Source organism: Chelonia mydas, chromosome 6 (genome assembly GCF_015237465.2).
Source record: "Chelonia mydas isolate rCheMyd1 chromosome 6, rCheMyd1.pri.v2, whole genome shotgun sequence".
Taxonomy (NCBI): Eukaryota; Metazoa; Chordata; order Testudines; family Cheloniidae; genus Chelonia; species Chelonia mydas.
In genome coordinates this window covers 22,505,582-22,522,613 of record NC_051246.2, presented here as the reverse complement: position 1 = coordinate 22,522,613, position 17,032 = coordinate 22,505,582, and the positions used below count along the sequence as shown (strand labels likewise).

At 39.5% G+C, this 17,032-nt stretch overlaps 1 protein-coding gene across 1 annotated transcript in view; it reads left to right on the top strand.

Annotated features, from left to right (window-relative positions):
* Positions 1 to 1,085: 1,085 nt before the first annotated feature.
* Positions 1,086 to 17,032, top strand: part of PPP6R3 (protein phosphatase 6 regulatory subunit 3) — a 100,998-nt gene continuing 85,051 nt past the window's right edge. The window contains 5 exon segments of the mRNA XM_037899523.2: positions 1,086 to 1,246; positions 8,018 to 8,145; positions 10,431 to 10,663; positions 12,339 to 12,525; positions 15,836 to 15,973. Of these exon segments, the coding sequence (XP_037755451.1) occupies positions 8,134 to 8,145; positions 10,431 to 10,663; positions 12,339 to 12,525; positions 15,836 to 15,973 (570 nt within the window). The 5' untranslated portion in view covers positions 1,086 to 1,246; positions 8,018 to 8,133.

The window sequence follows — 17,032 nt, the reverse complement described above, 5'->3', positions numbered from 1 at the left end:
AATAACTCACCTGGAAGCAAGCAGGAGTTGAGGGGGCCGGCCAGACCATGCAGCTCCAAAATGCTGATCTGCCTGCAGGAGCTGCAGAGAGAGGAAAGCAGCCCAGATATCCAGAATTGTGGGTGATGCTGCTAACAAAGGAAATTATTGGTAAGAAATTTTCCATTTGCCACTTTGAGGCACAAGCAGGTGAGCCTTGTTCTGAGACCAGCTGCTGGTGCCTCAGTGTCTGTATTCCTTTGAGTGGCAAACTAAGAACTCTCCCAATTTTAAGGACTGGTCACTTAGGAGACCTAGCTTACACCAGTTTAACTAAATCTGTTTTAAAACATGGTTTTTGTTCAGTGCAACTCTGTGGCCACCCTTATTTCATAATAAGTGGCTAAAATTGATTTGTCCAACTTTAGGTGAACTAACTTTTGCCACTTTTGTTTTATTCTGAAGTGCCCATGCAGACTTATGCCAAAATAACTAAATCTCTTAATGTGCATCTCTTTATTTTCATGTAAGTTTGTGTAGATCAGCACTAAGTATAATAGATTCTCAAACAGCATGATAGAGCAAGACCATAAAAAAAGGGAGAATGTTGCTCTGCTCCCTAAATATGAGGGAATGCAGGCAGGTGAGTATAAATTCAGTTAGATGAGATCCTCAAATACACACAACTATAGGTATTGACCAAATTTTTCCCTTTTTGAAGGTAAAAAGCAGTGTCTTAAATATATAGTCTTCAATCACAGAGGGTCAAAACTGTTTAAGATAGTTACATATACCCACAACAATATGAAGAATGCCCAAATTCTTGTTCAAAACCGGAGATGGCAGAGAAAAGGGGGAATATTGAACAGACTAGAAACAGCCACAAAAGCTTTCTTCTAAAATTGTTCAGAAGACCATCTATGTAAAAAAATGACTTACGGGATCAGGTTCAGTTTCTTCCAAACAAGTCTCCTCCCTCCCTCTCTTCCTTCATATTCTCAGTCCCCAGTAGCTCAGAACCTTCATGTTGTTACTGCTATTTGAGCTGTTTAATGGAAACCTGTTAACATTATGAAATTATAAAATGTCTTGTTTTTTTCTTATAGGAAGAAATCTACTTCATCTTAACCTAATTCAGTCCTGCTAATCTGCTAATATTGTAGATTGAAAGATTTTGCTGTTGCCAGGATATCCTGTAATGGGCAAGGAGCCACGGAGAATACAAATCGTTTTGTTTTTTTAACTTTTTTAAAACTTTTGTTAACAGGTAAGAAACATTGCTATTAAATTTCATCTATAGGGACAACTTCTCTCCCTCCTCTCCTTCTCTCCCCTCCTGCCACCATAAGGCATCGGTTTAAATATTTGGTGGTTCCTAAGTGCTTTAGTCTGTCATCTTCTCTCTCCCTGATACCTCTCCCCTTCAGAAAGGCTTACTTACATTGTTTTTGTAGGACTCAACTGTTTTCCTTTAGCTATTTTTCCCTTTTTGCAGTATCTCGTCTGTAGCCAAGCCCTTCCTTCTTTCCTTTGCAGCTTTCTTCAAGTCATTTTTCTCTTTTTCTTCCTAGTTGGCGGTTTTTCCTTTGTATCCTGTACCACTGTCACCACTACCACATCTGGATGACCCCTGTTCACGTTGTCACAAATGTAGCATTGTGATGACCTTACTATTGGTTTTACAATGGACATTTTAAACTATTTGGGTTTGTGCTAGGAAGTTTCACAGCTGCCACCGGTATCTGGCATGGGGTACCGAGACTGTTAATGCAGATCCAGTTTTTTTACTCTGTTTTGTTGTCCCCCTTCCTAATCATGAGGTATTCGTTTTAAACTAAGCCAGGGATAGTGCTCAAGTTTGGGGGAAATTTGGGGACTTCAGGAAGGTCATTTGAATCTCTTTCAAAGCAGGGGGAGCGGGAAGGAATTACCATCTTCTGATCCAGTAGTGTAGGGAGCGCCAGTAAATCTATATTTTTAAAACAGCCCATTTTAAAAAGTCAGTTGTTCTTTGACTTCAGTTGAGAACACAAGGCCCACGTTTCAGTATTGTGTAATCAAATCCTTTACTAGTGCTTTTGCTATTGGTTCTATCAGAGAAGAAATGGTAGCAATCCAGCATTCACAGCATCCGTTCTCTGTGTGCTGGAAGGAATTGTTTCTGAACAAATGTGTTCATGGATTGATGCACATAACTGTGGACAGACTTTTTCCATCAGAGGGTCTTGCTCTCAACATTTGAAACAATAGTGATATTCCAGTCTACTTCTGCATCTGAATTCACTTTTTGCAGCAACCTGTACATACTCTAAACTGAGACTGACAAATTGTAAAATTATTTGTGCTTAGCTATACAGTCTATCTCACACCTCTAAAACATAAATGAACAGTCTGCTTAGTAGAAGCCACTGTGATACAAATAATATAGTCTACTAATGGGATTAAGGTATTAGGTGGTGGGAAAGCAAAAATGTTCTAAATCTAGCAAAAAGCATTTCTTAAACCAATAGATATATCATAAGTTTTTTTTTTGTTACTAGTGAACCAGCCATGTTCACATCTGGAGTGGGTGATTTCCGTTTTTATTTACACTTGCCTTTAAGAGTCCTAACTAATCTGGCATCTTTACCAGTAGCTTGAAGATACAGGGGTGGAGTGGGGGAATTAACAAGGAGACATTTGATTCTTGTCTCAAAACTCATATTGTAATTTCATTGATAACTTTAATAGCGAAGACAAGCTAGATTATTACAATTAGTTATATAATTTTAGGTATCCACTACTTTTGTTAGTAAATATTAACTAGTTTGGACTGTTTGTATACTTACTATGTCAGAGCAGTGTATATTTGGGGCCAACCTGAGCCTGAGAAGGAGCTAGAATTTACCAATGTACATTGCCAAAGAGCCACAGTAATACATCAGCAGCCCCCCATTAGCTCCCCACTCCCAGCACCTCCCACACACCAGCAGCCCTGCCCTCTATTCCGGATTCCAGCCCAGGGCCCTGTGGATTGCAGTTGTCTACAGTGGCTCTTGTAACAGCTGCGTGACAGCTACAACTCCCTGGGCTACTTCCCCATGGCCCCCTCCCAACATCTTTATTCTCACCACAGGACCTTCCTCCTGATGTCTGATAACACTTGTACTTCTCAGTCTTCCAGTAGTATGCCTTCTCACTCTCAGCTTCTTGTTCCCAGCTCCTCACATGCACTACAAACTGAAGTGAGCTCCTTTTTAAAACCCAGATGCCCTGATTAGCCTGCCTTAATTGATTCTAGCAGCTTCTTGATTGGCTGCAGGTGTTCTAATCAGCCTGTCTGCCTTAATTGTTTCCAGAAAGTTCCTGATTGTTCTGAAACCTTCTCTGTTACCTTACCCAGGGAAATGGGACCTACTTAACCTGGGGCTAATATATCTGCCTTCTTATCACTCTCCTGTAGCCATCTGGCCCGACCCTGTCACATTACCCAGAAGCCTTAATATGATTTTTGAAACAAATTTTCCCTTTTTACATAAAGCAATGCTATGGTCAGTTTTTATATCACTTAAGAAATTTGGACTAAAAGCAAAGAAATGAATAGCTTCAGTAAACATGCTCCACCAGGGGTGGGCAAACTACAGCCTGTGGGCCGGATCTGGCCCACCAGCCATTTTAATCCAGCCCTCGAGCGCCTTCTGGGGAGTGGGGTCTGGGGCTAGCCCCGCTCTGGTGCTCCAGCTGGGGAGCAGGGTCGGGGGCCGCTCCACATGGCCCCCAGAAGCAGGGACATGGTGGTCCTCCAGCTCCTACGCATAGGGGCAGCTAGGGGGCTTCGCTCTGGACACTGCCCCCACCCCAGGCGCTGTCCCCGGAGCTCCCATTGGCAGGGAACTGCAGCCAATGGGAGCTGCAGCGGTGGAGCCTATGGATGGGGCAGGGTGCAGAGCTGCTTGGCTGTACCTCCTCATAGGAGCCCGAGAAGGGACAAGCTGCTGCTTTCGGGAGTCGCTTGAGGTAAGCGCTGTCCCAGTCCTGCTTCCCCATCCTGTCCTCCGAACCCCTCGGTCCCAGCCCAGAGCACCCTCCTTCACCCCAAACTCCTCATTCCCAGCCTCATCCCAGAGTCCTTCAGCCCCCCTGCACCCCACTCCCCAGCCCAGAGCACCCTCCTGCACCCTGAGCTCCTCATGTCTTGCCCCACCCTGGAGCCCCCACCTCCAACCAGACCTCCTCACCCCCTTCTGCACCCAACCTCAATTTTGGGAGCATTCATGGCCAGCCATACAACTTCTAATCTCAGATGTGGCCCTTGGGCCAAAAGTTTGCCTACCCCGTGCTACACCTATCAAGTATAAAGAAGTGCATACTTCAGGGGGTCAGAATTGTGTTGTGATGGATTTGTAGGTGTATTGTTTTTACTTGGATTTTGGTTGTCGGTATTTCCATTTAAGGGATAGTTAACTGTGAAATTCAATTACTTAAGATAGAATTTTTGGTAAAATAATCATTGCTGTTTCTTGAATGTCAAATAATCTCTATGTATGGATTTGAAAAGTTATGGAATTTTGAGTTTTGTAGTCAGTTGACATTCATGAAAGAGTAGCATTTATTTTTGGGTCATAGTTTAATTAGTGATGACTTGACAGAATATGCATTTCTAAATGCATTGTTAATGTTTGTGGGCGTTGTAACTCATAATCAACAATTCAATTTCTTTGTTTTTTAAGTATGGTGAGTAAGTACATATGTCCTCTTATGGCCTTAGCTGGTAATTCAAATGAAGTTTCACTGGATTTTTTGGAAGCTTCTGGTGGCATTTGCATAGAACTTTTTTTGCATCTTGGGTGACTCATACTTAGTTTAAAGGCGTGATGGGCACTGGCCAAAAAACACTAAATCCTGGAAATCAGGATCCATATTACCCTGTAGACCTCAAAATTGCTGTAGGAGAGTGGGGAATCTGTCAGTGAAAATGTACTGATTATAGATAGCATTACCCCAATGTCCTTACTGAAAAACTTGGTCATGAGTGGCAGTTGTAGAATGTATTCTCTGGCTTTTTCTTTTCAGTCAGCTTTACTAATAAGCGTTTATCTAATTTTCAAATTATATCCATTGAAAATCTGATTATGCTTGCTCTTAAAAATTTTCTCACAAGCCAGTTCAAAACATATCTGCTTAATAAGCATTTATCACTGTGCTATCTAATTACTGTTAATGGATTTTAAATACAGTGAGACTGCCCAGCATTAGGGAGTAAAATCTACTTGTGGAGAATCTTGATGTGATACATCATTGGGCTGGCAAAGAGACATAAAGATGTAAAACTTTTTGAAAAGGAGCTGCTTTATACATCTCTAACTTAGTATATTCAGAAATGTCAGTTCAAATTCTAGTTGATGAAAACCCATGCGGATTTTTTGAGGGGTAATGGGAGGGGGGGACAACTTCCTTTACAATAGGACACAGATTGTAACCTTAACTCTGTAAAAGCTGCTGCATCTCCAGAGTATTCTGCAACCTTCTTTAGGTATGCAGTAATGGAGTTGGTCTCCTCTCCACCTCTGTGGCCTCTTCTGTCCCACCTGTGGGCTGTTTGAAAGTTATCTGCACTTGGTTATGCTAGCAGTCATGTTTTCCTCAGCTAGTTGGTCTGCAAGGAGGGTAAGAACCTCCTGCCCTCAGCTAGAGGAGATGATTCTTTAGTCCATGGGGTAGGGTCTGTCAGTTAGTAGTAAGTTCCCAGTGTCTAGCCTGACAGGTGGCAGGTTGTTTCATGCACACCTGTGAGTGTGTTGGGGGCGGGGAGGAATTTGTATCACATCTTGTACCATGAGATAAGTAGTTGTGTGATCATACAAGACTACTGTAATGCATATGTATTAGTGTTGAATGTGCAACTGTAGTTTTCACACTTCCTGACTCATGAACTTGTAGCCATGCAACTTTTTAATACAGCTTTCTTTGTGGTCAGCCCTACTCTTCTAAAAATTCCAGATTATATCATCTCTGGCTATACAGCTGAAATAGTTCCCTTCTCACCTTAGTCGATCTGAGGTGGGGCCTTCTGTGGAGACCCACCTTGTTCAGTCCTTGTGTGATAGCTGTGTAGTTAACATGCACATCTTCTCTCCATGTTAAATGCAGATTTTTACAAAGTAACTTAAAAAGAGATCCTATCGTGCTAGCAGATGCAGGACATAGAGTAGTCTCTGGCTGTGGAACCCTTTTAGGCTGCAGTGTTTCCTATTCGAGAGAGTCTCTCTCCCCCCCCCCCCTTTAGTTACTCAGTCAGAAAAATGGGGTGATTAATAATGCTTTGCACTTGTATAGGAGATTTCATTGTACTTTCAAATGTAGGTAAGCATTACTGACTTTTATAGGAGACCTAATTGGAGATTTTTAATAAAATTGCATGAGAGGCACCAGTCTAGTACTTAAGACATGGGCCTACCACTTGAGATCGGGGTTCTGTTCCCAGTTCTGCCACAGATTTACTACCTTTGTCAAGACTGCAAAACTTGAGAGGAGCCATTTTTGTCTTAAAATGCTCAGCTTATTCTAAGCTTTTGTTGAAAACTAGAGTGTTCTAAATGTTAAACATTTACAAATAGGATATTTTATTTTTTTTAAGAGGATCAAAATCAGCCAGCTGTGGGAAGGCTTGCATCTAACCTTAATAAACTGCGCACATCTGCCATGCCTGGTCCTGTAACTCCAAAAGATGGGTGGCTATCTCTTTAAGTGAAAGAAAATCTTTGGCTCTTGTGTCCTTTCTAAGCTTCTACCACCCAGTGGAAGGTAACATACTGATGCGCGGAGTTACCAATCTTGCTCCCACTGAAGACAATGGCAAACTCTCATTTGACCTCACATGGAGCAAGACAGAGCTCCAAACCACTCTCAGTAAAAAAAATTATTAACTTTGCCTGATTGCAGTATGCTTTCTATAGCTACAACAGGCATGTGAATTTTCAAGGAGACTCTGCTGTGTGGAATGTTTTTGAAGGGATAACTGCTTTGCTAAAGGGAAGCAAATAAACATCAGCAAATTAAAATTTCAAACCAGCCTAACTTCTTAATGATCTATAATTCAGATAGTGACACTTTCTTCATAGTTTGTAGGTACTGTTTCTCTTCCCTTCCGAGTAAATTAGGCAATTTCCTGGCCAAACCAATTTTGGAAGATAAGTTGGTTCACACTTTTACTAGGAGAGAAGCTGTAGCTTCTCCAAACATTTGATCCCGATTCGTTTGGGATTATGAACTACGTTATTTTGCACTAACTTTGTGTATTTTTTAAAAAAGTGAGTTAAGAGATCTTCTGAAATACATACAGTACATGTTTATGGTGACACACAGGCCTCTTATTGGGCTTGTGTAGTCTGTCTGAAAAAAGACAACAAAGCTAACTAGCGAAATACTATAAGCAATGTAATATCATGCTCATAGAGCCATTTTGTTAGCTGTTGACTACCATGGTTTTCTTTTTTAAAAGAACCCTTCTCAATTCTAAGAGTGACTCTTATAAAGTTATCCTGAAGCAGTTGCTTGTGTTGATACTTACTTTTTTGAGCATGCTTCATGTTTAAAGTCTCAAATTTTGCATCTTGTGTTGAAAGCAACAAACGTGTTTTCAGGCGCTCACACCAATACTGAAACCTGATACTGAAAGCAACTTTGAGTCCAAATTGGGCTTTGGAGATGGTTGAAAATCTAAAGAGCAAGCTATAATGAATGGCTTTTTCTGGGCTATGGATGTATTGGGCCTAATTGTACTCCTGTAGTGGTCAATGGGAGTAGGATTGTGTAACCATACATGAAAGTTCCCCTTTAAAGAATAGAAATCTTTGGTGTGGGGAGGAGGTAGAAGAAAACTAGCGGTAGAGATGAACTTGTCACTTGCCTGTTTTTCAAAGTTGCTGTGTGCATTTGGAACTGCTCTAAGTCCTCTAGGTAACTGCCAATCATACTTTTAAGAAAGTTCTTTTCTCTTCAGGGTTCCTGGACTTCCCCTTTGGCACATTTTACGGTGTTTATTTTTCCTTATTCCAAGGGACCTGGGCTCCTGTTGGAAAGTGATGGAATAATCTCTGCTCGGCACCTGCCATGTTGAGGGAGCACCCCTAACAGAGCTTGCCTGGGAGACAGTTTGTGAAATAACGCAGTAACATGTTTGCAGTAGTATGCCTTTTCTCTTATTATCCATTGTTAAATTGATTTTGAATGAAATTATTGAAACAGATTTTGAAAGGACGCTTGGGTGAGTGTCTCTTCCTCAGTCATTGCAGAGGGGTTTATGTCTGGAATTCTTAACACTAATAGCTGCTACTTCCAAAGCTTCAACTTGTATTAATTGTGGGTGGGCATGGTAGTTGATCCTTTGTAATGGGATTGAAATATACATTTGCTGTTGGTCAACAATACACCTGTTATATTTGTCCATAGTAAATGGTTGCGTGGCTGTAACAACAAATAAGCCAATGTTTTTGAAAACAATTATATAATAAACTTAAATCAAATTACAAGCTAACACATCTATTGTAAATAAAATCAAATTTATGGATTCTGACTACTCTTGTAAACTTACTAATTTAACTGGTAGGTAAGATTGTTCTGTCTGATTCTTAACATCTTATTTGTACTTCCTTTTTAATTCTTGCATGGGATCTCAGATGATTCAAAATGATAGTATGTTAAATTAAAACTTTATTTACTCCTTTCCCGTATCAGTTTCAGTGACCCCAGTACATTTTGTTTCCTGGTTTAAAAAAAAAAATTGTTGGATGTGCTAAACAATTTTAAGATTAATATGGGGTGTTTAAGAGATTTGCATGATACACTGGAAAACAATATTACCCTGGCTAAATATATTTAAAATAGGCATGGTGTACACACAAAACCTTATTGTAATGTAATTTTAGTAGTAACAACACCTAATGACCCTGTTATGCTAGCTGTTGCAAAAATATATTTGCCTTGATATATACACTGTGATGCTGAACTCTGACACTTTGTGTCAGCTAGACCTGATCTACATGCTAAATTAACTTTTTTCCAGAAATTACTATATATACAGATTTTATTTGTAAGTAAATTGACTGCATTCTAGGTACTGTGGATGAAATGTTTAATTTAAATGAATTTTTGTAGGCTGTATCAGGCACATGTCTGACAAATGCAAAACATACAGTTTGGGTTTGTTGCCTGTGCACTCTAAAACTGATTTTGAATACCAAAAAGTACAGCTCACAGGACACTTCTGCTAAAGTATACATGTCTCTGTATATCCCTGTAGCCCTTAAAAAAGCTAATTCTCTTGCCACTAATGTACTGCAGTAGCGAAGATTTGGTGCAAAGGCCTCTAATTGTAGAGGTACCTGTTACAAAATTTTAACATTTCATACTGTTCTCCATAGACTGTTTTTAAACAATGCTATTAAAGACTCAGCTTGGCAGGAAAAAACCCTTTCTTTTAATTACTGGTTATAGCTTTAAAATCCCCTTGAGTCCACTTCCTTCATCGTATGTGAATGAAAAAAGATTTCCTTTAAGACCAGACAATGTCTTATGGAAATAACTCTGTAGTACTTTTAAATGCTACGGTCATAACTTGTTGGGGATGGAGTGCTTGTGGTGGTTTACTAAGGATATACGCATAAAAGCAGGAGTGTTTTATCCGGTAAATCTGAAGTTGTAATTCTTTCTTTGATTATCACAATTGCCTTAACAGCATTTGTGTGCAAGATCACTTAAGGCAAGAGTATGAACCAAGGGCAATATCTGTGCAACAAGCCTGAGTTCTGGCTGGAGTGCCTATGAAAAATTCTGACTGTCAACAGGAATTCCTTCTGTAGCCTCCTAGGGAGCGTGTGTGTGTGTGCCAGAGCATTAGCTCTGCCAGTCTTAGGCAGTATTGGGGGAAGCTTCTGGCACCTTCCTTTGTCCAAAAAAGAGCCCTGTCAGCTGCTCAGCGGGCTGTCTGAATCTGACCCTTACTGAAGATTGTGATTGAAGTGGAGCATAAGCAACTGGACCAGTGAACAAAACCCCTGTTTTTATACAAATATATCTAACAGAGTACAAGAGAAATAAAAAATTAGGAACAGAGTTAACTTTTTTTTTTCTTTCACACAGCATTAACATGTCATGTCTTTGTAGAATGTTCAAATTCTGGATCTAGCTAATTTTTTTGAAGAGTTAAAACATTGGCTTATCATTCAGCACTCGTGAATTACAGTAAAATTCCCCAGCTATAGTCCATGCAGAATCTTTCAGCATCTGATAATGTGTGTCTTGTTCAAGCTTTAGTGGTGTCTGTATTATGCATTCAGGTTCCTTTTGGGTTTAGAGGCTATGAAATGGATATAATGGAGTTCATGGCTTTTTGTTGGGGAGAACTACAAGTTAACAACTGTTAAAATAAATTAGTAAATTAACACTCTACATATGCTTTTCTCCTTGTCCAGACCAGCATGTTTTGGAAATTTGATCTCCATTCGTCATCCCACATAGACACACTTCTAGAAAGAGAAGATGTAACGCTGAAGGAATTGATGGACGAGGAGGATGTTTTGCAGGAATGCAAAGCTCAGAATCGCAAACTTATAGAGTTTCTGTTGAAATCAGAATGTCTGGAAGATTTAGTTTCATTTATTATAGAAGAACCACCTCAAGACATGGATGAAAAGATCAGATACAAGTAGGAAAACACTACTTATCTGTGAGACTGGGGAGGTGTAGGGAGAGGAGAAATCAATATTTAATTCCTGTAGGCCAGTCTGTAGTGGCACTGGTATGCACTTAAAAGTTCTGTCTTCTGCTTTTATAGTAAGTCTTGGATTTTCTGAGTGTTTTGTGCTACTTAACATCATGACTCCCGTTAATGTTTATACATTTAGTGTGGTTAAGGTCCCCTCTTCCTCTGAAAACTCTCCCTAAATTGATTTGGTGCCCAAATGGTGAAAGGGTGCATTGAAGGGGGATTATCTCAACTGATTGTCTAGAAAGCCTCACTCCTTGTTGTATCATTAGAAATAGAGTGATACTAATAGGGTTTTGATAGTGGTGTATTCCACACAAACACTTGTACCCATGTCGTTAATGGCTAGTGAAGATCATTGGGGATGAATGATAGTCTATTACCGCTGTAAGGGAATGTGCTTAATCTCTAATTATGAACCTTTAGTGTGGAGATATTATGATCAAACTGCAGATGTGGCCAAGAACTGTTTTTCATGAGTTTGGCAAAAAAGGGTTCAGACTTTTCATCATATACCTTGCAACAGTTATACAAGCACTTTTCTCATCTAGCTTAGGCTATTTCAGTGCACTCTACATGGAGCTGCACCTGATGATCACTTGAAAACTAAGTGCATAATGTGGCTGCCATCATAATAAACAGTATTTCAGGCAAAGAGTATGTTATGTCAGGCCTCCATAGTTTGCTGTGGCTTCTAGTTAAGTTTTGGGTAGAGATCTAGGTATGTTTAACTAAAGTAACTGAGATGCTGCCCCGCAGCCCTTATTGTAATATATCCATGCAGCTAAAATAAGTCCATATGCTAACTATTGGTTAGTTTAAATTTTGTTTTTAAAGCACTTAAAGGCATTTTTTAAAGAAATAAACTTAAGTGAATAAATGCACAGGACTGTGGGTCTGCATACCTTTGCTACTAAAATACTGGAAAATTCTTTTTTGCTATATAGCTACCCAATGTAAAGTGGATAAAGCCTTATGTTGTTTTGCATGTACATATTGTGTATGTTGTAGTAGTTTAAACTGTCCTAGTGCATATGTTTCTAACTTGGCATGAAGCAATACTAGTCAACTTTGTCGGGTTTTGTGAGAGATGCTGCTGCCTGAATTAGGGAGACTTTTAACAAACATGTTAAAAATGTTATTGATCCAGAAATGATCATGCTGACTTTGTGGTCTTCATATGAACTCTACGAACAAAACCGAGTATCAGTACTATCTGTTCTTCGCTTGCTGACACTTGAATCGCTCCCTCCTCTTTTTTTTCCCCCAGACAAAATGGGAAATGGTTTCTGAAGTGGGGAGGTTAGTGCTCAGACAGGAGGGCTAACCAGTAGATATTAAGCTAAAAGCTCACCATATACTATTTGTATTGCTTCTGACACTCAAGTATAGTGGGAGACTGGAGACTCCTGATCTCCGAATAAAAGCATAAAACCTTTTTACAGACCAGTACATTCATATTTAGACTAACTTACCCAACTCTCTGCAAATCAGCAGCCTTACAGTTTTCCATATCTGTCCAACAAGCCCACCAAATTGCTTCGTTTTGATTCCATATTTTACTGTGTAATATTTGTTTTATAAGCATGAGTGATGGAAGGTGTCCCTTTTCTAGGTATCCGAACATATCTTGTGAGCTTCTTACGTCAGATGTCTCGCAGATCAATGATAGACTGGGAGAAGAAGAGTCCTTACTTATGAAACTGTACAGCTTCCTATTAAATGAATCCCCTCTCAACCCTTTATTGGCCAGTTTCTTCAGCAAGGTGTTAAGTATTCTTATCAGTAGAAAACCGGAACAGGTAAATATTTATAAGCTCTTCCGTTTGTAGCATATGCATCAATAGCTGAAATATTGAGCTGCGCTTCTTTGTAGGGCTACCATTTTAAAAGATTGTCGCTGAATCAAGCAACCAGATTCGCTTTTTCCATGACAATAGAAAGTTTTCTAGTAGAGATGAACACTTTAAGAATATTAACAAAATCTGGGTAACTCGCACTGACTTATCCTCACTTTGTTTATCAGAACAGCTGTCTGGTCAGAAATGTGTTACTAAGGGGAAGTATTTTCTTCTGCCCACTCCTGAATTGACTGCTTGCTGTCACCATCCTTTAGTTAAAGAGGTTTAATAGATTTTTAAGGCCAGAAGGGACTATCATGATCATCTAGTCGTCTTTGGAGGAAACCCTTCTCCTTTCTAAAATTCTTATATAGTGCAACCTTTACAAAATATTTGAAAATATCTTCAGTTTGTCTCAGTTAAGTAAGATTTCTCTTTTGTATATACAAATCCGTTCTCTCCAATATAAGTAATGCCATTAGCACTGCTAGAAATCACCCATTCTGTGCCTTGTTACTAGTCTCTTGTGCTTACTAATCTGATGATAGCGGCAGAGTATCACTAGTAGTCTGTTTAGGCCTATTCACAGGCCAAAGATAGAGTCTACTTAAATTTTAGCATGGTTCTGATAACTGTAGCTAACTGTTTGCGGAGTATACAAAGCGTTTTGCATTGTACAGTGCTGTGTGAAGAGCCATGGCCTGTCCATGCTTACCACACTGGTTATTCTTGTACATGTAGATTCTGGGTAGCTTGTCTATATTGCCTTAGCTGCTACTTCCAGAAACAGAACAGGTTTTGTGGTGGTGGTTTTTTTCCTCATAGTGCAACGCACTTCTTTTCTTCCTCCCAGAAAGAGACCTGGAAAGTGGACTGACTGGATAACCGTATTGTACAAAGTTGTGGGTGGCTCCAATTAAACAGTAAATCCTGTTAGATGGAGCTTAACTGGCTGTAGTTTGGCTCTCATTACAGTAGAGTGTTGGATCAGGGTACAGGAAGATTGTCCCTGATGTAGATAAAGTAGTTCTTTTTTAGTAGTATGGACAGTACTTGAAAGCTAAACCTGTAGATGGTCCATGACTCCAGCATGGTTCATGCTAAATGATGTGGCCTCCTCTAATGGAACCCTATTGTGTGTGTAAAAAAATAAATAAATAAATAAATAAATATCCCTGTAAGGTTCTACTTGTAGAGTAGATATGCTTTTTCTCTTCTCTCTGGGCAAAATTTGGGGGTGTAATTCACCACCAGTATAGCTCGACTGGTGGAAGCTGTAATGTATAGACAGGGCTCTGAGCTCAGTCTTCACTACAGCTTCCTTTGTTGCTAACCAGTGGAGTTGGAGCAGTGATGAATTATGCAATTCAATTTTTGTCTGCATAGACACAGCCACAGTGTAGCTTTCTGACCTGTTTTTTTCAGCCTGGATGTTTGTGATTCCAATAGTACGTTAAAGTCAGGAGTGGTGGCGGAGAAAGAAGAGAATTGCTGCAGAAAATGTGAGAGCTGCAGTACCATCTTACAGCTCGCTATTGCTATCCCCATTTGTTTAGCTTATCATTGCTTTGCAGAGGTAAGATGGGCAGACAGCTCTTACTGGGGCCTCCCTTCTTACTCATCTCCTTCTCCCCGCCATTTAAAAAAAAAAAAAAAAAAAAAGCTCTTTGTATGAAGAAATCTGTACACAAGCAAGAACTTGGTCTAAAATGGAGCAGACCACAGAACTGTAACTGGTCCCAGTGGCTGGGATCGTCTACCTCTGACTCCTTAAATACAGCTACCATATATGCTTATCAAGAATAAGTGTCCTTTCTCTTGTGATGCCAGGACTATATCCTGTTCCACTGGGGTTCTTTCCTCCTTCCCCTTGTAGTTCAGTACTGTCTGCTCCCCCAACACATACCACATCTACCTAGGAAAATTTGCTCTTTCCTGAAACTCTTCAAGAACAGTTTTGGGTAAAACGATTTGATTATTGTTGGCCTTATGGGTGAAGGAGCATCTTCCTTCTAAAAATAAAAAAAGCCTATTGATAAATCTGTGTTTCCGCAGCTGTTCTAAACAATTTGTTTTCGCTAGTGGAACCATATTTTGTGAAGCAATTTTCAAGAACTTAAGTTTTGGGAAAGGGCAAATTTTGGGACTTAGCTGAAATAAGTGCCAGAGAAATTGAATGACTTTTGTGATACTGATCTAATGCATTGGATTTCAGTGGCTAGATAGTATGTATAGTGGTATCGGGTTACCTGTTAACAGGTTGAATTAGTGTCTGTTACAATGTACTCTCACGATGCAGTTCTGTTCATGCTGCTTCCCTTTATGTTTTAAATGCTTTGTTTCAATGCTTGCTTTAATTTTATGAATTGCTTTAGAAACCATCCTCAGCATAAATTATTCCATCCCATAATCTTCTAACAGCCATGATAACTTAATTTGTGTCAGGTTTCAGAGTAGCAGCCGTGTTAGTCTGTATTCACAAAAAGAAAAGGAGTACTTGTGGCACCTTAGAGACTAACCAATTTATTTGAGCATAAGCTTTCGTGAGCTACAGCTCACTTCATGGGATGCATAAAGTGGAAAATGCAGTGAGGATGTTTTATACACACAGACCATGAAAAAATGGGTGTTTATCACTTCAAAAGGTTTTTGTGTGTTTCCACTGAGTGTGCCAAGTGAGAGTTTACAGTATTCTTCTTCAGATTTCTCTGGGAAGAATCTAAAGAAATCTACTTATATTTGACTCAGCACCTCCAAAAAAATCTCTTTGGCCCACATTTCTATTTGTCATACACAACTTAGATTTTGTAGATAAGCCAAAGAAAAATAAGAAATGTGTTCACACTTTGCAGTTCTAATGAAAAGTTTTTAAATAATCCCCATGCAGTGTTTAAAATCCAAATACTACAGCACTAAGAATCTGAAAGTGGAATAGGCTTGGTTTTCATTGTCCAAGCTAAACGAAATGCAACAAGTAAATAGACTAAATAAAAAAAGGAGAAATAAGGTGTTAATAACACAACTAAAGATCTGCTTGAAGTGCTTTAAACTGTTTTTCAGGTTAAAAGGACAGTGTTATAAAGTCTGCCTAACTTTGGATTGCCCACTCTAGATGGCTGAACATGTTGTTAAGAAATCTCTTCTCCTGCCTTCACCACTCTCAAAACTTGTGAAACAGAACATATTTGAAATACTAATCTACCAGGGGAAATAAAGAAAAAGTACTTGCAGCAAAACGTAAACTTGTTTTTTTTATTATTATTTCTTCTAGATTGTGGATTTCTTAAAGAAAAAACATGATTTTGTAGACCTCATTATAAAGCACATAGGGACCTCTGCTATTATGGACTTGTTGCTCAGGCTGCTGACTTGTATAGAACCTCCACAGCCCAGGCAAGAAGTATTAAATGTAAGTAAAACTATGACTTGTTATAGTGGTTGGCATGGGTGAACTCTTAAGGCCTGTCTGTTATGCTAGTCTAGTTTAACTTCAGGTGGTTTAAACGTATATGGTGGCACTGGTATAAACTCCTGTGTTTAAATAGAAATTGCAAAAGTGACTAATCTCTCACAAGACCTCTCTTCTCCCAGTTTGTTTTTATCAGTTTAACTCAGACCCTTGTGTTTTAAACTGCCTTCTTAAGAGTTGGCCGAAACAGTTTTTGAACATTTTTAATTGTTATTTTTAAACCAGTTAGGCCTTGTCTACATTTAAGTTCTGCTGTTTAACTATGCCAGTATAATTAAATCAGCAAAAACCCTGTTGTAGATGCAGTTCTACTGGTACAGCTAGTGTTGATGAAGTTAAGTTGGTATAGCTTATGTCACTTTATTCAGCTGAAATAAGATATGTCAGTGTAATTACATCTACATTAGGGGAGTTCTGTTGGCGTGAAATATTGTAATAAAAAATAAAGAGAGAACCACTATCCGTATAGTTATGGTGGTAAAAAAGGGTCAGACCAGGTCATGGTTAAGCTGCTGCAAACACCAAGTGTGGTCACACTTATGTCAATTTAAAACTGTTACTGGTTTAGCTTGTCAGTTTTAAACTGGTATGAGTTTGCACCAGTTTCATTAAGTCAGTCTTCCCTGACTAAAAATCCTTTCCTCTGTTAATTGGTCAGGTTCTACTTTTTTGTCTCTTGGTGGCCATGCTAAGCAAGGCCCTACACTCGATGGCATTTCTCTGATTGGTCAGGTCTGCACTACAAATGTATGCCAGCATAGTAGTTACCTTGCTCAGGAGTGCAATGAGGTGTGGTTTTTGTGACCTGGTATATTTACACTAGCAGCACTTCGCCACTATTCTATTCCAGTACCAGCAAAGCACTTCTGAGACCTGGCCTCTGTTTTGGATGTAACACAATAACAAGGGGAACTTGTTTGGGAAAATGGAGGGATTCTGGGAGCCCCTCCTGTGTGCAAAGCATTGTTCCTGCAGAAGCAATAAAATGTACAACCCTTT